At 41.3% G+C, this 25,093-nt stretch overlaps 1 protein-coding gene across 1 annotated transcript; it reads right to left on the minus strand.

The window, feature by feature from the left end:
- Window positions 1–4,753: 4,753 nt before the first annotated feature.
- Window positions 4,754–23,742, minus strand: phgdh (phosphoglycerate dehydrogenase). Its single transcript, XM_034186438.1, has 13 exons — window positions 23,605–23,742; window positions 14,992–15,143; window positions 14,744–14,809; window positions 11,530–11,584; window positions 11,241–11,339; window positions 11,029–11,161; window positions 10,798–10,946; window positions 9,726–9,878; window positions 9,499–9,640; window positions 8,517–8,644; window positions 8,207–8,429; window positions 5,819–5,982; window positions 4,754–4,946 (listed from the first exon to the last, which is right to left on the minus strand). The coding sequence occupies exons 1-12, from the start codon at window positions 23,740–23,742 to the stop codon at window positions 5,828–5,830; spliced, it is 1,593 nt and encodes a 530-aa protein (XP_034042329.1). The 3' UTR covers window positions 4,754–4,946; window positions 5,819–5,827.
- Between the last annotated feature and the right edge of the window lie 1,351 nt (window positions 23,743–25,093).

Here is a 25,093-nt window from a genome sequence, read left to right on the forward strand (position 1 = left end):
TTATACACCAAGCTGACCTGAAATGAACCTTTGTACTTTAAATTGACATTATTGACAAGTCTGACCCCTTTGAAAAGTGACCAAACTACATGTATTTGTGCGGAGTAAGGCGATGTTTTTGTCGGCCAAAAATGGCCACTACAGGGCACTGGGGTAAAGTCTGCAGCAACCCACAGACGTCATCCAAAAATTTATTCCAGTTTTTAGGTCAAAATAACACAGCCTAGGGCAAGTCCTGTTGCTGATGTTTTAAATGGAAAGAAGCTGATTGCCACACCCACTATCCAAACATAAGAGTCATGTGATGGCTGTCAATCTATAGCTGTGGTCCAGTTCAGTGCCTGCACGCTTCAAAGAATGTAATCGTCGGTCATTTATGTTACAAGTTGTGCAACTAGGCTGTCCCATTTCAAAGGCTGCTTATGAAACAGCCAACGTTTGCAGCTGTCTTTCCCCCAAATGCAAAGGATACAACAGGTGGATCCTTCACAGCCCAAACAATCCCATGAGTCATTGCAATCGCCCCCCCCACCCCCCCAAGGCAAAACCTGTTGGGAGGCAGAATCCTGTACAATTGTACAAAGTACCATTTGCAAGTTAACATAAATAGTGCTAAAATAATTACTAAACTGCAGGTTGCACAATCTATGGGTTATATCCAAGGCTGGGTAGGATTACTTTGAAAGAATACATTTGGATTACTTGTAATCTGATTACATTTCAAAGTAATCCTACCCAACCTTGGTTACATCCACTACACTAGCATGGCACATGGTGGTAAGGTTGCCAGGCAACAGGAGGATGGAAAACATAATGGCGGCACAGCGAAAAGCTCTGTAGGCTGGACAGTCTCATTTCAGAACAATATGTTCTGACCTCAGTTGTGACAGAAGGGCTAAAGCCTGAGGAGTTTAAAGGGGCACAACCCATCTCCCACAGACTGTGTGGACGGGTCATGCAAAAGTCCATAAATGGACTTCTGTGGCGTATGTCACAGAAGTATAAAACAAGGTTTTTCAGGACAAAATTTTGCTTGAAACAATTGTTGATCATTTGTTTCTTAAACACCCCCCCCCCCACACACACACTTCTCAGGTGTGACAGGTTTCACTTATTGATAAACCAGTTTAAAATAGGTTTACACCAGAGAAACTGTTTTAAACACAAGTATCTTATTTTTGACAGGCAGAGTTCTAAATGGGCTAAATTTGAGAAAATGGTTTCTTATATTTGTCAAAAGCCAACTGAATGGCTTAGCTTTTTTGTTGTGGTGGTTTGTCCAAGATTCACTCAAAGATTTTACACAAAATGTTGACCAACACAATCAGGAGTGTTGTTTCAGCCTATTGCAGTATTTTTTAAATAGGTAACTACTTTAGATAAGATTGCAGAAGTAGAGCCTCCAAAGTCCTAAAACAATCCAAATCTTGTGTCTGTGTGTGCCTTCTTAGCTTGTGCTGCACATGGCATGTTTTTAATTAAAACTTAAATACCTAGTGTTGTATGGTGCATATGCACAAGTGAAGTCATCATATCCTAGCTGATAAATTAGTAAAGCTAACCTGTGGTGAAATAACTGTCAGAGACCTATAATTTTAGTCTGACTTTTTTACAGCATTGATTTGTGTGGCTCAACAATGCTTCTATTTTATAGCATTTGCAGCTGAAAACAAGTAATTAGTCCCCCCTGGAAAAAAAAACAAACAAAAAAAACACATGGCAGTCATTTGTGCATACATGTCATGTCTCCCTGTCTGGCCCCATGTCCTCCCTTGCTTTGGGCTTTGTCACTTTCTGTCTGCATCCACTTTACACTTTGATCCTGTTTTTGTTTTTCAGTTTAGGATTACTTTAGTCACTAGTTTTATTTTGCATTTTACCAGGAGTCATTGGTTGTAATTTCTTAGTTTTTGCTTTTGTCACATTAGTTTCAGCCCGTCTTTGTCTTGTTGATCACTTTCCAGTTCTCACCTGTTTTTCTTTATTTTGTTTCTTTGCTCCTTCCATGTGTAGATTCTTTTGCATTATACGAAGTCTGTCAGAAAAGTATCGGACCTTTTTATTTTTTTCAAAAACCATATGGATTTGAATCACATGTGATTGCATCAGCCAAGCTTGAACCTTCGTGCGCATGCGTGAGTTTTTTTCACGCCTGTCGGTTGCGTCATTCGCCTGTGAGCAGGCTTTGTGTGAGTAGTGGTCCACCTCTCTCGTCGGATTTTTATTGCGAATAAATTAACGATTTGGAGCTTTGCTGCATCAATTTTTTTCCAGAAACTGTGAGAGACCTCCAGGTGGTAACCATTTGGAAAATTCAAATGGCTTTGAGGGACGATTTTATGGGGATTACACAGATTAAGGAGTGCTCCATCTGGTTTAAAGACCGCCCACAGCTGCTGAGAGCGCGCTCCAAGTGCCGATCGACAGGCTCAAACCCCGCTGAAACAACCAGATTATTTCCAACGTGAAGGCTTTGTTGATCCGGGACGTCATCTGACTTACACAAAAATGGCAGGAGACGTGGACATCAGTACTTTTTCGGCACATTCCACTGTTACAGGAGCTTTTTTCATGGAAAGAAAAGCGGAGGATTGCGCCAACGTGCCGCTCATGGCGCGGCACAAAACCACCTCCGTGTTGGTCTCACAGGACGGCTTTGAGATGGCTTTCAGACGGCTGTCGGTGGGTTTTCAGTCGTGTGACTAACCGAGAAATTGTGGATGAGCCTGGACATGCCAGAACATGTCCTGTGAGGCTTCATCACAGCGTTGCTTTGTGCCATGCAGCTCCACCGCGATGCGCGGAATTCCTCCGCACGTCTGTCTCAATGTGCCGAAAAAGTGCTGATGTCCACGTCTTCCGCAATTCCTGTGCTAGTCAGAGGATGTCCCGGATAAAACACAGCGGCCAGTTTGGAAATGAACGGCACATTCCACTGTTACAGGAGTTTTTGTCATGGAAAGAGGAGCGGAGGAATTCCGCGCATCGCGGCGGTGCCGCATGGCGCAAAGCAACGCCGTGATGAAGCCTCATCCACAATTTCTCGGTTAGTCACACGACTGAAAACCCCCCGACAGCCATCTCAAAGCCGTCCTGTGAGACCAACACGGAGGTGGTTTTGTGCCGCGCCATGAGCGGCATGGTGGCGCAATCCTCCGCTTTTCTTTCCATGGAAAAAACTCCTGTAACAGTGGAATGTGCCGAAAAAGTACTGATGTCCACGTCTCTTGCCATTTTTGTGTAAGTCAGACGACATCCCAGATCAACAAAGCCTTCACGTTGGAAATGATCTGGTTGTTTCAGTGGGGTCTGAGCCTGTCGATCGGCGCTCGGAGCGCTCTCAGCAGCTGTGGGCAGTCTTTAAACCGGCTGGAGCACTCCTTCGTCCCTCAAAGCCATTTGAATTTTCTGAATGGTGTCCACCTGGAGGTCTCCCTCAGTTTCTGGAAAAAAATTGATGCAGCAAAGCTCCAAATCGTTCAGACATTTATTCGCAATAAAAATCAGACGACAGGGGTGGACCACTGCTCACACAGAGCCTGCTCACAGGTGAATGACGCAACCAACAGGCGTGAAAAAAAACTCACGCATGCGCACGAAGATTCAAGCTTGGCTGATGCAATCACACGTGATTCAAATCCATGTGGTTTTGAAAAATATAAAAAGGCCTGATACTTTTCTAACAGACCTCGTATTTAGGATTCACCTTTCAGTTTGTCTGCTTAGTGCTCACTCTACTGCACTCTCTTGCACCTGCTCACCTCATCTTTGTTTCCTCCCTCCACGCCATTTCTGCTTTGCTTTTTGTCTGACTGCACCCTCTTTCTCTCATCTTCGTCTTTGTTCCCCACACCTGTTCCTTGTTTGCCACCTCTGTTATTTAAGCCTTGTATGTTCGTTGTTTCTGAATGGCAGGGGTGGTGGTCAAGTTAGTGGTTGGTGGCCAAGTGGTTAGTGCACTTGGTTTCAGTGCGGCAGGTTCCCTGTTCAAATCTTCAAATCCCACTCCTGCCACATTTCTCCATGTAATGTGGAGTTGCGTCAGGAAGGGCATCCGGTGTAAAACCTGTGGCAATTCAACATGCAGATCCACCTCAGATTTGCTGTGGCGACCCCAAGTCCAAACAAGGGAGTAGCCAAAGTGTCTTACTATGTTCGTTGTTTCTGTAAACCTTGTCTAAACCTTTTGTCATAGTCCTGATTCCCTTGCTGTTTTTTTTTTTTTTATTTTGCATTACAGTTTTGTCTCAGCCTATGAACTCTGTTATTGTGTTTTTGACCTCAGCCAGTTTTTCACCACGCCTCAGTCTTAACCCTGCCACGCTGACTGCTACTCTCTGTACTGAACTGCTTGCTTATGAGATAAAGCCTTTTTTTTTTTTTTTATCAATCCTACGCTCCTGTGTGTGAGTCTGCCTTTGTATTCCCAACCTCTCTGAGCCATGTCACCTTACAGCGTGACATGGATCTTACAAATACCACACAGTGCCATTTGTGTGTGTATTTTTAAGGCATCCTTTTGGAGTCCGTAGTTGTGCAGTTTAGCATCCAAAAGTTTCAGTATATATGCAGTTCACAAAATGTAAATTTGTGCTGCACCGGTTTGTCAAGTGCTTCTTTGATTAATCAGTGACTTAAAGACAATGGAATAAATTCTGCAGGAATATTGTACTGTACACTGAAGATGTGAAGAAGGAAAAACAGCACTAACAGCACATAAAAAGTAATATTAAGAGAAAGACAGAAATGCACGACAAATTGCATTTTTTTATTTTACTTTGACAATCATGTAAGACTCTCTGCACTTGAATGTTATCAAAATACAAGTACAACTCTGAAATCAGTCAGTAGCTGTAAACACCAAACACCAATAGCTAGAAGGCTCATTTATATTAATTGGAAAATGTTCAGAGTTTCAGATATTGAATGTTGAGTCAGCATGGCCTAAAGACCCGGTCACACGGCGATCGGTGAATGAAGGGGGAAAAAAAGTCCCAAAGTCACAAATCGAGAAAAAGTGGTGGATGAATGAGCCGGCACTTCTCCCATCACCAAAAAGCCTGTGAGTCCAGAGTGCATAAAAGAACTAAACAAAATCGAAACTAACAAGAAAAATGAACAGAAGTAAATGGCGACCTTGACAGTTTACACAAAATCAAAACATTCATGATGACGTTATTTGACAGCGGGTATCAGACCAAGTGCCAGCCTGTGATCATTTCTGCAGCCAACGTGTGCTCTCCACAGCACCTACAGGTGCGAGAGTTGTCTTGACAACAGGTCTGTCTTCACAAAAATGTTTGCGCACACGCATGTTTGTATGCTGCACAGCCATTTGTGTGCACACAGGCTCTCCAGCCACAGACAGCATGTGAATGTGTGTAAATTGTTTAAGTAGTTGATCAAACGTTCTTGCCGCTATTGTTTCTGTATGACAACATTGCTTTTCGTCCCACACATGGACGAGTCACCTTCAGCTCATTGGACCTTTAGTTATTGATCCATTCAGATATCGTCAATGTTCATGTAAGACGTTGGACTTGCGAGGTTGGACGATAGTCAAATGGAACTCTGACGGTACGGGAACGACGCAATCGATGAGGAACGCAGACAGAAAGCAAAATGGATTATGGACAAACTGAAGTTGTCGTCGGGATTCGTTCACATTTTTCAACAGTTTGAAAATTCTGACGAAGCGCCAGCTACAGCAACGAAGCTGGACGATGGTTAAACGATGTCTCCGAAAGTCAACGTAAACCCAGATTCCTTGTTTCGTTTTGGCTTCAGTGTCCCTCATTAGTGCCGTGTGACCGGGGTGTAAATGTTCTTAAATACAGAGCTGAGCCACCTCCTGGACAAAAGCTTTCAAGGCACTCATGTCTCCCAGAGGAGACGACACCCCGACACAATACCACAGATCCCCAGCATGGTCTGTGGGAGCGCTGAACGACTCGATCTGCACTCCCTCTGCAGCCAGCAGACCTGCACACAGAACAATTAAAAAGTGAAATATAACGCAATGTCCGCCAAGGATGTATTAAATGTTTATGCTTTGAGCTATCAGTGTATCATTGATACATTCACCTCTGTATGTTTATATTAATGTTACAGAATAAACTCAAATCATAAACAATATTTTATTTACGTTTTTGCATGTGTGCATACATGAGCTTTTGAAAAGGGCGAAAGTTAGCTTCGACCACGTTCGATGCGCATGCACACTGATGTCTGCAAGATGTCTTGTAAGTCCTTCCAGAGGTGTTATCAGGTTACAAAAACAGCGTTTTCAGTTTGAAAAGTGTTTATTTTTTGCAAGCTTTTACATAAATTTTATATATGAGAAATGTGATATATGTGGCCAGAAAGTTATTTTCTTTTTTGGAGCGCCAGAGACCAGCCAGTGACTTCACAGTGCCGCTCTACTCTGCTTGTCTGTCACACCCCCAAAAAAAAACAAAAATTGGATTTGCATGATTCATAGGTTAAAAACAGGAAACAGTGTGACTTTTTAACCTCTTAAAATAGGTCAAGGTTGGCCATCTTTGAACTTGTCCAAGATCTGTGTCCCAAGAATGTTCCCGGTGAATTTAAAGACTAACAGTAATAGGACTGGACTTAAGCTGATCACAGACAGACTGATGGACACAAAGCCTTCGCAATACCCGATGGCCATATTTTGATGACCTCACGTAAAAATAAGTTTGAACTCAACAAAAGTCAGAGCTCTATGCCACTTGTCTGCAGAAAAGCAATGAAAATACAAGAGAAGCGGACATTGCATCCTGGCAAAAACAATCCCTTCCATCACTTAATCCCTGGACCATTTCCGTTTGGATTTTCTCCAAATAACTTCAAGTAACCAGGGATGGATAACAAAGTGACAAAATGTGCTCTGCTCTCCCATTTGCACACAACTGGACTTAAACTGTGTGACCTCTCAACACACTGATAGATTCTATTACTATAGTATAGACATTACGTACAATTTTCCCCAGCTGCATTTTCCATTTCATCAAGTAATGTGTCAAGTCTATTCCTATACAAGTCATTTTAAAATGGTTTCAAGGCAGTTTTCAGTTTTTAATTCACCATGGCAGATTTTCAGTGGGCCATCACTTTACATACACAAAGAAAAATACCTTGAAACAGCATAGAAGATACCAGAAAGTTACAGGATTAACTTGAAAAACCTTCTGAATGACTAACTGGCATAATTATGGATCAATTGTGGACCCTCTGGCTGTATATAATGGCCTATCAGCGGAACCAGCACTGGATTATGTTTAACAGAGGGGTTCAAAACAACTAAAGCAGAGGCAAGTGGAATAAAATTCTGTCTCACTACATTCCGGATTTTCCTGATGAAGCACCTAAACAGCAAGATGATCAGAGATAGACTTCACCCCATTCACACAACTAGTAGATATGGCAATTATGAGGTATTCTGTGAAAATTTTCTCATCTGTTGTTCAAATTTTCTTCTTTTTTATTTTACTATAGTCACCAATGGTCATTTTGGCACAGATATATTCAACTCATGTTATATACCCTATCATGTAAGTACTGGTTTATGAATGAAGGAATGACTGATTACAAATGTACAAACATACTAACCATATGTTCATCTATATTATAATAGCCAAGTGGCCTCTGTGTGCGTGTATGCAAAAACCGAGTGTGTATATGTCTCATGCAAAAACCGAGGAGAGCTGACATTTGCCGTTTGGTATGCTTATGTATTGTGGGTCAAGGATGAACGCAGTGAAAACGGAAAGTTGAAAGGACAATTATTTTTGGAGAAATTAGCAATTTTAGCTAACCAGTAAACAATGGGCATTGTGCTGCAATGCACCATAGAAGTTTGGAGTTTTGAGGTTTTAAATGTTATTGCAGTTAAATTGGTTTAGTCAGTTTAGTTAAGTGTTATGTTGCTGTTACCATGACTGAGTTAATAAGTGAAAACACTTATTTCCATTGTGGCCCATTTAAAAATCAAATGACAAAAAAGAAGTAAAAATAAAATAATTATAGTGTGTTGTATATAATAACAAGAACACTCTGGGTGAAACAAAAATATGAGGCACAAATTAACATCCTGTCCAATACTTGCTGGGACAGAATGAACCTTTGTGATCCTCAACAAGCTCATGCAGGTACAGATCACTGAGGGCTTGACATTTACATCAAAGTAACTACACCAACTTACCAACAACTGACAACAGGAGCTGTGGGTTGGCAGAAGACTTGAAGAATATCAGATTCCCAGCAAGTGAGACTGGTTGCCTGAACACGCTGCCGCTCAGTTCCAGCAGGACAGGCACCCCACCTTGAACTGATCCAATAGCTCTGTAGCTGCAGCCGTTGGCCAGGACCTCCACCTTGCACACACCGGGGGCTGCACCCTCCGATGACGAGTGGCTTTGGTTTACCTGAACAGTCAGTTTACACGTATAAAAACAGTCTTTGCTGCAGACAGACTGTCATTCATGCAATGTTGGATTGTTGTTTTTCTTTACCGTTACTCCAGAGTCTGTTGCTAGGCTCAGCACATTTATGAGGTTTGGGCAACTGTCAGGATGTTGAGTGAGAAGACCAACCATTACAGCTGAAGTCATGTAACCAGTCGTAGACTTCATGCAGTCCCCTGGTCAAGAGAAAATGGCACGCAGTGTAAAACTGCACAGCAAGTTCATCTTACATTTCAGGCAAAAACGACAGAACAGTCAGTCAGACTTAAAGTACTAAATTTGGGTTTTATGCTGAACATCAAAGTCCCATAATTCCATCTGTGCATGGAGAAAAGCTGCCTCAAGCAGAGCTGAAACAGCCCACTTTAGACTGACAGATCCCACAGACATCCACACCAGCTTCTTCAGCGAAACACACCCGCTGATCTGCTCTGCACTCTGAACAACATGCCCAGATCACATTAGTCCTGCACCTGTTGCCTTTTGGATGAAGGGCATGGCAAGCAACAGCTTGTTTCCATTAAAGCAGCAAGTGCACAAATGGGCCAGCAGTTATACTTTTTAGCTACAAGACAACCAAAATTGACAAAGTTATTTGCATGTTTCACAAACATGCCAGCAGAGGGAGGCAAAATACTGGCCTCAGTCGACCCTGCACGTCCATGGCAAGATTGTGTTCAAGGCAATTCTTCTGTCAACAAGTGTCCTGTCTAATATACAGTAATATGTTGGGTGTAGTTTGTTCATCTTAAGAGTATGATTTTCCACTGTAGGCATATTACACAGTAAACAACGACATCTGGGATGTGATGAGGCTGATCCTTCCAAAATTAAGTGAATTTGTGAATCTCAAGAATGTCTGGCTTTTTAAGTTAAGTTTAATCTGAGAAGTCCTGACCATGATACACCATTAAACAAACACAGTAACTCCAGTTGCCAGACTCAGTCACATGACAGTGACCTGGATGGCCGACAACGAACAGCCACCGAAGTGCTTTTTCAAGGTCATGGCTTAGCCTGTTACATTTACCTTGAGTAGTGATTTGAACCTGACTGAATGGTTGCTCTGCAGAAGTGGTGCACGACTGCAGCAAAGCTCCGATGGCTTCGCCAAGTTTGATCCATTGATGAGATTTCTGGGAAAACGTGTTGTCCAAAGCCTGAGCATTTACCTGTAGACAGAACGGACATCACGCTTTCCAACCATTTGGAATTATAACTAGTTCCCCACCAGTATACAAACATTGTGGCACTTACTGCTCCAGCCAGGCCCTTGCCCTTTACAACGTCCACAATCTGAAGGGCGATATCCTGCCCACACCTCACCTGTGCCTCTTTAGTACTGGCTCCCAGGTGAGGACAGCTGACCACATTGGGATGGTCAACCAGTGAGCGGTCCTTAGGTGGCTCCTGTAGCCAAACAGATTTTAGTGCACAGCATGAGCAGTGCACAAATTGTAAATGTAATCAGTACTACACAGCAAAACCTTTCAGTTTCCCCAGAGAAATATTTGTGCTTTGACCATTTTCGCATCAAATCATGTGGACATTAATGGATTCTTTACCATTGAGCAACGTGGATGTTTGCTGACACAACTGCTACTACCATTACCTGCCACTAGGAGTCACTGTTGCGTAAGTTTCACCAAGTTGATTGTACAGTGACAGCTACAACTTTGATTAAAGGGGTGAGATTATCATATAGTACACCTTTGCAGCAAGCCAAGAGTTCAACAGGTAGGTATTTAAAAAGAAAAAGATGAATGCTTATAGCCAAAAAACAAAACAAACCAAACAACAACAACAACAAAAAAAAAACATCCTCCACAAATGTGGCGAATCATCCATTTTATGGCTGAAAGGCATGTTGTATTTTAATATCTAGAAAAAATTTAAAGGTCAGCACTTTTCTTGACATCTGTCACTTTTACTTGAGGAAAAGAAGAGAATTCTTGGGGATAAAGGAGAGATTCTCTGGGCCTTCTCCCATCTGTTAAGATCTAACCCATATGTGCTCAGAAAAGAATGGTTATAGGAACTCTCCAGCTCTGCTTATGGAGAGCATGTGCCCTGCATGTTTTACAAGTCTCCATAGCTTCATCCCAAGATAATTAACTCAGTAAGATACTTAGCCAATCAAGAAGTGGGAAACAGAGTTAATTAATCAATCAATCCGGTGTCATTAGAGCAGGTAGACATCAGCTGTGTCTTCCTTCAGGGGCTGCATCCTTCAAAGGCTGCACACGCCATAGTACTGCAATTAGGTCATCTCAGATCAAATGCTCTGTTAAGGGTGGGGAAGGTTAACCGGCAGTTTTTGTGTGCTCACCTCAACAAAGACATCAAGTCCTGCTCCGCCACACTGTCCAGACTCCAAAGCTCTGAGGAGAGCAGCCTCATCAATGATGCCACCACGTGCACAGTTCACCACCTTCACGCCTTTCTTGCACTTAGCAAAGGTTTCGTCGTTAAGTAGACCTGATGCAGAAGACCCGAAGCACAATATATATATGATCGCTGTGATATCAGCGGACATGTACTGCTGTCCAGTGAGACTCACCAAGCGTGGAAGGCATCAGAGGAGTGTGGACAGTAATGTAGTCACACTGGGGCCACAGCTGGTCCAGAGGCATGTGCTCCACCCCCCAGCTGGCTGACACCTCAGAAGGAGTGATCGGATCATAGCCGATTGTCTAACAAGAAACCAATAGATCAGCCTACCACGTTTGCTTTGTTCAAATACAACAGTGAGAAATGTGCAGACATGTTTACCTTCATGCCAAATGACTGCATTCTTGAAGCCACTTCTTTCCCTATTCTGCCAAGTCCAATTATTCCAAGTGTTTTGCCGTACAGCTCTGCACCCATGTACTTAAAAAAAAAAAAAAAAAAAAAAGCACAACAATAACCCCGACTCCTGCCTACGGAATTCTACACTGCAGATTCCGTGTCGCATCGTGTCAGTGATGACTGGATGAACAATGGAACAGACCATGCAACAGTACTGGTTTTGTGCGTCAACTGCACAAACTATTCATGCTGCACCAAAATCTCTGCTTACCTTTTTACGATCCCAGTTTCCTGCTTTCATTGACATTGTAGCTTGAGGCACATACCTGAAAACGAAAGGGAGGATTTCACTTCACAGCACTTTCTCAGTAAGAAAGAGGGCTTTGCTACAACGCCATCAAGCCAAGGGCCTTCAGTTAATAAATGGAATAGTTTTGACTGTGTTGAATGCTTGGTCTGCAAAGTAAAGGTTAAACAATGTCGACGTCCATTGGATTCTTTGTCATGTGGCATATGTTACCCCGTAAAGTGATAACTAAACACGACACATGGTGCAAACTATTTCTTTTTAAAACCCTATTAACTCAACCAATAATTTCCATCACTTTTTAACAAAAATCAGAGCAACTTTAACTTTTCACCCCTGTACAAACTGAAATTGACCTTTGTCACTATTCTTGCCATTTGTACTCCATAAGGGCTCCTTCACACATAACATGAAAGATGCAGAAACCAGAAGAAAATCTGTGCACCAAACACGAAATGGGGAACCACAAAACATTCCACCTGCTGTAGTGAGGGACGCACGGTCGCACAGGCGTGCACGACACATCGGCGATGGTTTTGTGCATGTGTGTGCACAAACACAGTGCGTGTAGCACCACATTGCATCTCTACTGCGGAGGAAAAAACACACACCATACAAAACACTGCATTTTATTGAATCCCTCTTATCAAGTGGACAATACAAGTCTGAACCATCTGTTCGTCTGTAGATGACCCATGGTCACAGACGTACAGTCATGAAATGACATGAATGAAGCAGTGTGCTCTCATTATGTCCAGCCGGCTATATAAGTAAGTAATACAATCACTGGACACTGATAGATATGTGTATAATTAGTGAAAATCACTCCGCTGATATAAAAAACAAATAAAAAGGGACCCAATACAGAAACCTGCAGTTAAATAACCTTGGTTAAATAAAAAAATTAAATGCCACTCGTGGGATTCAAACCTGCAATTTACAATATCTGTGATTAACAGACAGAAATGTTACCACTGCGATACAATCACTGTCTTATAACAGGAGCGTGAAATGCTTAAAATCAACAAGGAGCTAAACGTATGTTTTCAAAAAAGAGAAATTACCAAGAAACGAGAATCTTCCTCCGTTCCTTTGCTCCAAACACTGCGCCGCTCTCTGCTGAGTCAAGTCCACTCGGAATTTATAACTTCAAAGCAAATCGCCGTTAAATCAAATGACACCTCTTTCCAAACATTGTAATACAAACAAACTGCAATCTATCAAAATGTTTGTTTGTTTTTTGCTCCCAAAATGAGATGTTCTGGCTGATGTGCAGCAGCCCAAGACTGTATAGCTGCAGACCTGCGGACTCCAGCAGCCAGCCAAGCTCAACTCAGATATACGGAGAGACATCCATGCTGTTAATGTCTGAAAGGAAATGCTTTTGACAAAATCTACAGATTTTTTTTCCATCTATGTCCAGAGATCAAGGATCCACCATGTAGAGTTTATTTATGTCCAGAGATCAAGGATCCAGAGACCGATTTCATATTTATTTACTTTAAGACTCTGTTGTTGACATAGAAAACCTGTAAAGCCTACTTGTAGCACACAGAAAATTCACAGGAGGTATCGATAAGGGAATCGATAAGGAATTGGATTGATAATGGTATCAATATCAATGCGATAAGTTGCAATTTACATATGATCTGAAAGTCGACTAGTCGCAAAAATAACCACTGACTAGTCGACTATCAAAATAGTTGTTTGTGGCAGCTCTAAATTAGACTATGTATGGACACGCGTGTTGGGCCGGCCCGCAACCTGCCGAGGTGTGCTGTGTGCAGCCGCTACAGCCTGGTGCAAAGGCGAAAGATGTTTTATGTATTTCCATGTAAGGACAGTAGGCAGAGACACGCGCCTCACGGAGGAAAGTTGTAAGGTTCATGTCCTTCAAAACATGGTACATGTTCCCCAGCTGAGACATCCAGGAGCAGAGATCTCAACAGCAGCTGCTGTTGGCAGACACACCCTCTTGTCCATTCAGCGCCCAGCCAAACGTGTCACTCTGTTTCTGTGATATGTGGTCATTCATTTTAGTTATTTGTTATGTAGTTGCATATGTAGGTATTGTTGTAATTATTTATATACCTATCCTGTCTGTGTTTTTAATGTGACACCTCATGTGCACTAGGCCGTCATTTCCAGCTGTCAGTGTGCTGTGATCAGCTGACAGACGGATCGCCATGCTGTGTGCGCTCAGATGTGGCTGTCCGGCCCCCATGTAATCATGTCTGTACATACGCATCAGCATTTTATGCAACGACGACGCAAACGTGCAATCACATGCACGCCACGTGTGTTGCTTTTTGCAACGCCACACTTGTGGGGGCACTTACATTTCACATCCAGCTCGAAAGTGATTGTCTGCTTAGTTTTCATGCTGACAGCGCAAACAGCCACATATTTTCTAAGTTCCAGGGAGCGGTGTTGGATATTCATGTGCGTCAGCTGGAATTTAGCTGACACGTGCAGTGAGAGATCAAATGGGCTCTCACAGGGTACCCTCTTTCAGCTGCTGGTGTGCGCAAATAATTGTAGGGCCAGGCGTACGAGGCAGCTCCGATTTTTCACAAATGGCATGCAATTCCTCTTTCGTGCACTAGTCAGCTTCAATCGTGTTATGTGTGATGGGGTTCTAACACTCAGTCATAGATAGTCCAAACTATACCTTTTTGGAATCTTTTCAATCAAACAAATAATGTGGTATAGTTTTCAATATGATTGGAACATCTTTTCATTTTGTCCCCTGTGTAATTCTTCAACTGACCCTTACCTGGCTGCCTATTGAAAATTCAAGTGGCCAATTGTTTTTTTTTTTTTTGGAAAGAGTAATATCTAAGGAGTAGAATTTGCGCCAGATTTGGTGCTTCTGTTACCATTTGCTGGGTTCCTCTGTTAACATTCTTTTATCTGCTGCACTATAACAAGTTTCACTTCATTGCTACGACTGTGATCGAACCCTTGGGTCTGATCATGACATTGCCACTGCAATGCTGCTGTGTTCTAATTCTCAGTCAGCCACATTAACCCACTTGTGCAATAAATCACTGGCTCAAATTACTGAGTTTTTTTGTTTGTTTTTTAAATGTTGTAGCAAACCCTGGAAAGACTCATCTCAAATTAGTTGTTACCCAGTAACATGGAGATCACTTGTCAAAACATGAAATCATCTTACCTTGCGAGGCTCATGACCATAGCACAAGTCAGTTCAGCAGCACTGACCGTGTTACCATTTGGCGTGCTGGATAAAAGGAACAGTCATCAATTAATGCATGGGACATCATAAAAAACACAAAATACATATAAATAAGAACCAGCAACACCAAAGTGGAGATCCTGACTAATTTGAAAATAGTGAATTCTTGAACTTTTTTGTAAGAAAAATTACAAACAGAAAATAAATTGTGGAATTTCTTGACTTACTTCATGACAATAATCCCCTTTTTGGTTGCAGCATCAACATCCACATTGTCCACACCAGTCCCAGCTCGTCCAATGATTTTCAGATTAGCAGCAGCATCAATAATGTCTGCCGTTACCTTGGTTGCAGATCTGACGATGAGGCCATCGAAATCCTAAAATGGTGATTGATGGACAGAAGTACGGTAATGAATGGATGAAAGAACTGGTCCCATTGATTTGCACGTTATTTGTATTTTGGCAAAACAACATCCCCGTCTGCATTTAAACTCGATTAAGCACAGACAAACAGATGACTCTTGGGGCTTGGCAGAGGTAGAGTATGCACTCCCAGCGTGGCCTCTCGTCATGCGCAGAATACTTACTTCCACCAAAGTGTATGAGCCAAGAAACAAAATGTTTTGAAAGCCTCAAATCTCACTATAAAAAAGTCAATTTCTGTTGAAATAATGCATTAACCTCAATAAATAAAAATTCAGAAATGTGGTTGAAGGGTATAGTTAGGTTATAGTTAGTGTTTAACTCACTGAACCCCACAAACCAATGGTGAGTTTCCAGAGTGTCTTCTTAAACAAAAAGAAATAATTAATGTTCTCCAAAATTACATTTTTCATAGCCAGAAATGACAAAAATCAGAAATTAGGCTTTCAAATGACCACTGGTTCTTGAACTAACCATGTGTACTGAATGCTTCTGTCAGGAAAAACAACCAAATCCCAGCTGAATATAGTGATACTTCAAGATTCTCACTCTGCTTTTAAATCCTCTCTTAAAACACATTTCTTCTCTTTGGCTTTTAACTCAGCTTGAGATGTTGGTTCTTATTATTTATTGTTTTAACTGTGGTTTATTTATTTATTTGTTTGTTTGTATGCATTTTAACTTGCTTGTTCTTATTTGTGTGCAGCACTTTGGTCATTGGCATTGATTTTAAAGGTGCTTTATAAATAAATTGGGACTGAAAGATTAAACAAATAAAAATAAACGGACATTCTGTGAAGCCTTGCACGACTCAATGAAGACCAGCAATCACATGACAAAATTACACACACTCTTCATCTGAGGTGCAGGTTGAGGCAGAGAGGAGAACGCTGAAAGAATAGAGAGTGCTTTATGTTGAGAAAGTAGAAAAGTTCTAGTATTTGTGTACAGCACGTTAAAACATTTCTTTCCAATTTTGTTAACAGTTGTGGGCACTTGGGGGGGGGGGGAATCAGTGGATTACAGTTTTTGTAAAATAGACATAAGTAATAAGACTGGAATGTTTACATGTCCTATTCGGTGTCACTGTAACTTTGGGTGACTGTGTCACTCAACACAGTGTGACTTAAAAATCTCAATGCAACCTTTGACCGGTTTCTTTCTTTTGATGTACATATCAAAGGATTGCTTTTTTCCCCCATTTGTGAAACATTGCAAAGATCTGACCAGCAGGCTGATGCAAAAGTTTTGATTAATGCATTCAAATGATCTACAACCCCTGGCAAAAATTATGGAATCACCGGCCTCGGAGGATGTTCATTCAGTTGTTTAATTTTGTAGAAAAAAAGCAGATCACAGACATGACACAAAACTAAAGTCATTTCAAATGGCAACTTTCTGGCTTTAAGAAGCACTATAAGAAATCAGGAAAAAAAAAATTGTGGCAGTCAGTAACGGTTACTTTTTTAGACCAAGCAGAGGGAAAAAAATATGGAATCACTCAATTCTGAGGAAAACAATTATGGAATCATGAAAAACAAACGAACGCTCCAACACATCACTAGTATTTTGTTGCACCACCTCTGTCTTTTATAACAGCTTGCAGTCTCTGAGGCATGGACTTAATGAGTGACAAACAGTACTCTTCATCAATCTGGCTCCAACTTTCTCTGATTGCTGTTGCCAGATCAGCTTTGCAGGTTGGAGCCTTGTCATGGACCATTTTCTTCAACTTCCACCAAAGATTTTCAATTGGATTAAGATCCGGACTATTTGCAGGCCATGACATTGACCCTATGTGTCTTTTTGCAAGGAATGTTTTCACAGTTTTTGCTCTATGGCAAGATGCATTATCATCTTGAAAAATGATATCATCCCCAAACATCCTTTTAATTGATGGGATAAGTGTCCAAAATATCAACGTAAACTTGTGCATTTATTGATGATGTAATGACAGCCATCTCCCCAGTGCCTTTACCTAACATGCAGCCCCATATCATCAATGACTGTGGGAAATTTACATGTTCTCTTCAGGCAGTCATCTTTATAAATCTCATTGGAACGGCACCAAACAAAAGTTCCAGCATCATCACCTTGCCCAACGCAGATTCGAGATTCATCACTGAATATGACTTTCATCCAGTCATCCACAGTCCACGATTGCTTTTCCTTAGCCCATTGTAACCTTGTTTTTTTCTGTTTAGGTGTTAATGATGGCTTTCGTTTACCTTTTCTGTATGTAAATCCCATTTCCTTTAGGCGGTTTCTTACAGTTCGGTCACAGACGTTGACTCCAGTTTCCTCCCATTCATTCCTCATTTGTTTTGTTGGGCATTTTCGATTTTTGAGATATATTGCTTTAAGTTTTCTGTCTTGACGCTTTGATGTCTTCCTTGGTCTACCAGTATGTTTGCCTTTAACAACCTTCCCATGTTTGTAATTGGTCCAGACTTTAGACACAGCTGACTGTGAACAACCAACATCTTTTGCAACATTGCGTGATGATTTACCCTCCTTTAAGAGTTTGATAATCCTCTCCTTTGTTTCAACTGACATCTCTCATGTTGGAGCCATGATTCATGTCAGTCTGATTTGATGCAGGTGTTAGTTTTGGGGATGAAAATTTACAGGGTGATTCCATAATTTATTCCTCAGAATTGAGTGAGTCCATATTTTTTTCCCTCTGCTTGGTCTAAAAAAGTAACCATTACTGACTGCCACAATTATTTTTCCTGATTTCTTATAGTGTTTCTTAAAGCCAGAAAGTTGCCAATTGAAATGACTTTAGTTTTGTGTCATGTCTGTGATCTGCTTTTTTTCTACAAAATTAAACAACTGAATGAACATCCTCCAAGGCCGGTGATTCCATAATTATTGCCAGGGGTTGTAGAATTGATGAATAATTTTTGTTTTCTGGCCTCTCACTAAAAAGTATTAGGCCCCATTAAGAAAAAAGGTTTATCATCCTCGACATCAGAAAAAGTGATGCGAGAGGGCAGTTTTTTCTTCTTCGAAACAGGTACATGCAATGTCATTTCAAACCTGAAAAACGACATACAGCACCTGCATAACAAGTGAGGAACTTTCAAGTCTAGAGTCAAGACTTATTTTCTACTGCTTACAGTTAATGAGAATATATACTTGTACAAGGGTTTGGTTTTCATTAGCCATTTAATCTGAGATTTTTATCTGGCTGTGTTGCTTTTTAAACCCCTAACACCTGCCTCATTTTGGCTTATCAGTATCTCACAAATAAAAAGTGAAATCTCCCATCAATGCAATATACAGGCTTAGAAGGGGTTAGTGAGATTTGTCTGGGTTGTTTTTTTTTTGTTTTTTTTTTACAATATTTTATTGAACTTTTTAACATTATTGTTTGTTTACTTATTTGTATATAGTATGAAAAAAAACACAAACAACTAACACAAAACACTCATCATACTCATCTTAAAACACGCGGGCCCGTATCCTCTGTGCATCTCAAAGTCCTCTCAAAGAGCTCCTAACTTGGCCTAAAATATCCTGGCAAGGACTCCCAACCTCAGAGAAACCCAAGAGGTGTCTGAAAGCAACTCTGGGCGAGGAGTTGACAGAAACTCATATCTTAGTGAGGAGGCCGGGTTGACCCTGTTGCTGAGTATGACGTGGTCCTGTGAAAGCTGTGATTGGTTGTCAAAGAAAAGGAAGGGGAAATAAAAAAATAAATGTGTTCTGCACTCCTACATATGAATGAACAGTAAAATAAATCGATCATATAACCTGAACTGCATTAAGAAATGCGTAATCGTGAAAATAATTTAATGTAATGATGATGATACTCAGCAAAAATCACTAAACCTGCAAATTGGTACAATGCATTATGGGAGTTCTGGGTTTTGAAACGTTATTGTGGTTCATGTTAGTTTAACAGTGCTGTTAGTGTTACTGATTTATTGTGTTTTTGTAGTTCAACTGGTTTAGTGAGTTAAAGTGTCACAATGTTGTCACCATAAGTGATGTGTATCGTGTTTGATGCCACCCCTTCACGGTTTGTGTTTTATCTGAAAATAAGAGCGCCTCCTAGCGGTAGAGTGCCAAACAGACAAAAGCTCTCACTTGTCTGTCTTTCATTATTCCACGCAGTTCACCACAAAATAAATGTTCATCTCATTCACTTGCCGATTATCTACACATTAAAAGTGTGTGTGGGTGCATGAGTTTATTAATAAGTTCAATGCAAGTATATAATTGTAAATACGTTAAAATTACATGCATGACACAAAAAAGTGAAAACACTTATTTCCATTGTTGTCCATTTAAAAAAATCAAATGACAAAACAGAAGTAATGGTAAAATAATAAACAATACTGATAATAATAATAATAACACCAAAAATGACAATATTAACATGTGAATGTGAATATGATAAACAACAACCTAAACAATTTATAAATGCATTAAGACAGTAACTTAAAATAATTACATAGATCAAGCAGGTACTGTGTTATTGACTCACTGTTATTCTACATATGGAGAAAGTTTCTCCTTCCTCTGTCTTTTCCACCAGCTTGTCTGCTTAAGACACTCTTAAGTTTCTTAAAAGTCCTCCTCACTACTCTTACCAGTTTGGCACCTTAGGAGCTCTCTTATGCCGCGTTGACACCGGACGCCACGCGAGCGACTGTGGCGACAGGTTGCCATGTAATCCCTATGGAAGGACGCGTTGTGGCGCCACAAAAGTTCAAACCATGCAATGCGATGGACGCGAATCAAGCAACGCGAATAAAGCGAATGGTGCGTTTGTGGCGCGATATCTCGTTGCACCGCATCGCCCTCTTCCCCAAGTTGAAAAATCTGAACTTTTTCGTCTTGTCACGCCGCGATGACCAATCATGGACTGGATATGTAGTGACGCGGAGATGTCTGGAGTTTATACTTGATGTGGACATGTCCTGTCTCTGGCAGCCAGCCTGTGAGCAGGACTTATGTCCCTTTTGTCCTTTATTTCACAATTATGACAGAGTTTGAGGGGACAGCGAGCAGAAGCACTGCAGAAGCAGCAGCCAGTTTGTTTTTTTTTCCCCCACATGTGCGCGTGCGAACGAATCTCAGAATTCGAGGAATTCTAAGATTTTTCTTAGGATAACGTCACTAGGAGCTATTTTTAGATTTAGGCTGCTTCGTGGATATGGGCCCTGGTTGTTCAAGAAAGTCTAACAGCTGTTACAATACACATTCAAATTCTTCTGCTCTTCCTTCGATTATGTGAGTGAGTTTCCACACAATACAGGATGCCATCTCCTTCACCCACACACTTATTGGAAGTATATCCATTTTTCTCCAAGATAAAGCCATCACCCTCCTGGCCTGCAGGAGTCCAAAATCAATTCAAGTCAATTGTTTCAAATTAACCTTAAAGTTCTCTGGATATGTACCTTAAGTACACAGTTTGGCTTGGAGAGGCACTTTCAATTTAACAATTTCAGTAACTGTACGAGGTCTGTTAATGAAGTAACGGTCCTTTTTATTTTTTTCAAAAACTATATGGATTTCATTCATATGTTTTCAGACAAGCTTGAACCCTCGTGCGCATGCGTGAGTTTTTCCACGCCTCGTATCCACAGAGCCATCAGCTTAGAAATGATCCGGCGTTTTCTGCCTCGTTGTCGCAGCTCGGAGCGCGGCGCGCCGAGCGTCCTTAAAGCTGTAGTAACAGTCCTTATTCTCTGTGAAGCCCGTAATATTTTCACCGAAAGCCAGATAAATTTTTCAAATGGTTTCCAGGTGCCAGTCTCTAACAGCTTCTGAAAAAATTCTGATGGAAAAAAAGTCCAAATCATTCCACCATTTCCAGACAATAAAAATCCGACAAGGGGGCGGGACCACTCCTTCCATAAGGCGTGCTCACAGGCGAATGATGTCACCGACAGGCGTGGAAAAACTCACGCATGTACACAAGGTTTCAAGCTTGTCTGACGTAAAAACATATGAATCAAATCCATATAGTTTTTTAAAAAAATAAGAAGGACTGTTACTTTATTGACAGACCTCGTACAAACAACTAAGTCCCTTCGGCTGCTCCCTTGTTTGCACTCGGGGTCGCCACAGCGAATCCAAGGTGGATCTGCATGTTGAACTGGCACAGGTTTCACGCCGGATGCCCTTCCTGACGCAACTCCACATGACATGGAGAAATGTGGCAGGGGTGGGATTTGAACCCGGAGCCTTCTAAACCGAAACCAAGTGCATTAACCGGGAATGTCCAAAACTACTAAGGTATTGGAAAGCAGTTGTCTGTACACAAACAACTGCTTTCCAATACCTTTGTAGTTTTGGACATTCCCAAACACAGTGAAGCAGAGTATATTTTTCTTCTGAGCACTTAATACAGTTATGTGGAACACCAGGGGACCAATGGTTCCACATTACCATTATAAATTCTCATTAGCCACTTATGTTGTAATAACTTCATTCTGGTATTAATGGTGCTCCTAGCCCATCAGTAGTGGATTCCTTATCATGACACATTAAGGCATCATAAAACAAAGAAACCTGCCTGTCCTTTTAAATTTGAAACACTAAGATTTTCAGTATGCAACAGTGGAGGTTCAGCCATTACATTTTTATGTTTTGATGATATAAAATGTTCCAGCTCTAAATATTTGATGAAATGTTTTTGAGCAATATCAGGCTACCCCTAACATAAAGACTTTCTATTTTCCACACACCTTTATCTGTCCAGATTTGTCAGCTTTAAAAGTACATTGTTGTATTACATTTATTTTTGTGGTTTATCTTGTTCGGTGCTTTGATTTATTGAACGTGCTATATGAATAAAGTTATTATAATAAACGGAAATTCAAATTCCATTTTTCTTCTATAATGAGTTAAGACAATGACCACATTTACATGCACAGTAATAAACCGATCTAATTTTTGTTATCAGATTATTAAAGTGACCATATAAATAGCATAATGCAGTAGGCTTTATCAGATTATTACCATTACCTGATTATTCCCAGTTATCAGGAAATCAGGTGTAAAACTTGTGCCAAATCCAAATGCGGATCTGTGCTGGATCCACTGTGGCAACCCCAAATAAAACAGGAGCAGCCGCAAGGCAAACATGGCGGCATGGTGGCTTAGTGGTTAGCACTGTTGCCTCACAACAAGAAGATCATGAGATTGATTCTCACCTGTGGTTTTCCTGTGTGGAGTTTGCATGTTCTGTTCCTGTGTCTGTGTGGGGCCCCTCCAGGTGCCCTGGCATTCTCCCACCTCTAAAGACATGTAGGTTATGTGGATTGGAAACCTTATAATTGTCTAGGTCTCCCTTGTAAAAGAGAGCTCGATCTCAGTGGGACTAACATGGTTAAGTAGAGGTTAAATAAGCAACAACAATCTGACTATTGTGGTCATAACCCTAGTGACCCTGGTGGCCAAGTAGTTAGTGGGTTTGGTTTCAGTGCAGAAGGTTTCCAGGGACGCATTTCTCCATGTAATGTGGAGTTGCGTCAGGGAAGGGCATCCAGCGTAAAACTTGTGCCAAATCAATATGCAGATTAACCTTGAATCTGCTGTGGCAACCCCGAGTGAAAACAATGGAGCAGGCAAAGGGGTTTACTTTACCCTAGTCATCACAGCTGTACTGCACAAAAGATCATTTTGAGTTTTACATTTCTCTCGCCATGACTGTACTGGTTCCAAAGAGGTGCAGGTAGGTAAAAAACAAACCCAAAAGTGAGAGGAGCAAGAAACTCCTACAAACTGCAACGGGATCTGAGGGTTAATACAGCTGTTGCACAGAGGCAGAGGTATGCACTGCACTGAGTCCCCAGCTAGTTCATATTTTAAGTCTGAATATAATAAAGCAATAACCTGAACACAATTAAGGCAAGATACATTTTGCATATGCTAGTTTTTAAATTTTAAACTGAAAAGTGCAAAAACTTTAAGGATTATGTGCTGCTTAAAAACAAAAAACTAAACACATTTTTAAAGAATCTCTTTAGCATATGTACAAAGTTCATCTCATGCAAACGGAGAGTCGTGTGCACATGCACATGATTACAGACTTAGGTGGTGCCAGAGTCTCATGTGGCACAAAAGTGATGGGAAAGAAAAATCAGCCTCGAGTTGCATCATCTCATCAGAGGGGGCGGGGCTAAGACTGCAATCAATTGATTGACAGATCTCAGTGGAAAAAGCACAACTAAGAACATATAACTTTAAACATGTTTAAAATGTTTATTGAATGAGAAGGGGTGCTTCACTCCCACCGACACATACATATATCCAAGACTGTTCGGTTCATTAACTGATGAATCTGACAAATTGGTGATGTAGATAATCGATAATATGAAAACAGGTTAAAAAAAAAACGTGTCGCCCCTGAAGGTGACGCAGCGTCGTGAACGAACGTCGAAGCTTTCCTACCTTAATCTCCGCGATTAATTCATCCTTTTTCATGTTGTGTTTTTCTGTCACTTGGACGCCGTTCTCCTCCAGAATCTGCCGGCACAGAGGATCCACGCTTTCACTGATTAAAACGTTTCTGATCCGGATCGGTGCCATCTTGGAGCGTGGGTCCAGGTGGTGGGGGCACACGGGAGGCTCGCGCTGTGATGCTGTGATAAATGGATGGACACGCGGGGAAGGGAGCGTCACTGTTCCTTTGTTGATTTTGAATGGTTATCGGGACTAAAGACCGCCTACTTTTCAAAGTAAACCCGCCTCCTAAACGTCTTCTGCACTGACGTCACGCACAGACGACGCAAAACCTGTTTTAATTTCATTGTTTATTTGAGCGTTTAGCTTCACAGCGCTTCATTTTTTCCCACATTATGTTATGTTATGTTATAGACTTATTCCAAAATGGATGAAATTATTTTTTTCCTCACAATTTTACCAATGATAACAATGTATTTTTAAAGATTTTTGCAAATTTCTTAAAAAAAAAAAAACTTAAAAAAAAATCACATGTACATAAGTATTCACAGCCTTTGCCATGAATCTTAAAAATGCTCAGGTGCATCCTGTTTTGACACCTTAATTGGAGTCCACCAGTTGATTGTACATGATTTGGAAAGACACACACCTGTCTACATATAAGGTCCCATAGTTGACAGTGCATGTCAGAGGACAAACCAAACATGAAGTCCAATGAATGGACTGTAGACCTCCAAGACAGGATTGTCTGGAGGCATAAATCTGGGGAAGAAACATTTCTGCTGCTTTTCTGGTCTGCTGAGACAAAAATTGAACTCTTTGGTGTGAATGCCAGGTGTCATGTTTGGAGGAAACCAGGAACCATCCTTACAGTGAAGCATGGTGGTGGCAGCATTATGCTGTGGGGATGTTTTTCTGTCTTTATGGTCCTGGTGTTTGTTTTTTTTACAATTTTTGTGAGACTTGAACATTAATCAGTGACTAAAAGTGAAGACTGCTGGCTGGCACTAGGCCTCTTCAGAGGATTCTTGCTTACTGCTGGAATTACTTTGTTTTGAATGAATGGTGACTTAGTGAGACTCAGATGACTAGTATCACTTGCATTGCGAGGGAATGTCGACTGCAATGTTTTGGCCATGTTGCGCATGTCTCTGGGCATGAACCAGCACACAGGTGCCGAAGTGTTGAGGACCCCAGCACCTGAAGAAGGCCAAGGGGATACCCATGTTTCACCTGGCACAAGTTACGTTCAGGAGGTAGGGATGAACCAATCATCTGTCTGCCTGGATGGTTGCCATCCAAGACCCAAAATGGTTCTGTAGTGATGCGACGATGCGTGGCACCAGACTTTACCATAAGCAAGCACAGTGGTGACAATGGCTAATAAAAATCCCTAATATTCTGTTTTAAAACTTAACAAGATGAAACCTCAAGCAGGTCATAGTCAGTGGGGTGGCCATCTGCTTTGACCATTCCT

This window comes from Thalassophryne amazonica, chromosome 14 (genome assembly GCF_902500255.1).
Source record: "Thalassophryne amazonica chromosome 14, fThaAma1.1, whole genome shotgun sequence".
NCBI lineage: Eukaryota > Metazoa > Chordata > Actinopteri > Batrachoidiformes > Batrachoididae > Thalassophryne > Thalassophryne amazonica.

Excerpts from the sequence above, each read along its gene's own strand:
- phgdh (XM_034186438.1), bottom strand. The coding sequence starts at position 23,742 with ATGGCACCGATCCGGATCAGAAACGTTTTAATCAGTGAAAGCGTGGAT. Across the intron at positions 14,810-14,991 it reads AAGGGGATTATTGTCATGAA|CACGCCAAATGGTAACACGG; the intron begins GTAAGTCAAGAA and ends CCTTTTATCCAG. Across the intron at positions 5,983-8,206 it reads GCTCCTGTTGTCAGTTGTTG|GTCTGCTGGCTGCAGAGGGA; the intron begins GTAAGTTGGTGT and ends TTCTGTGTGCAG.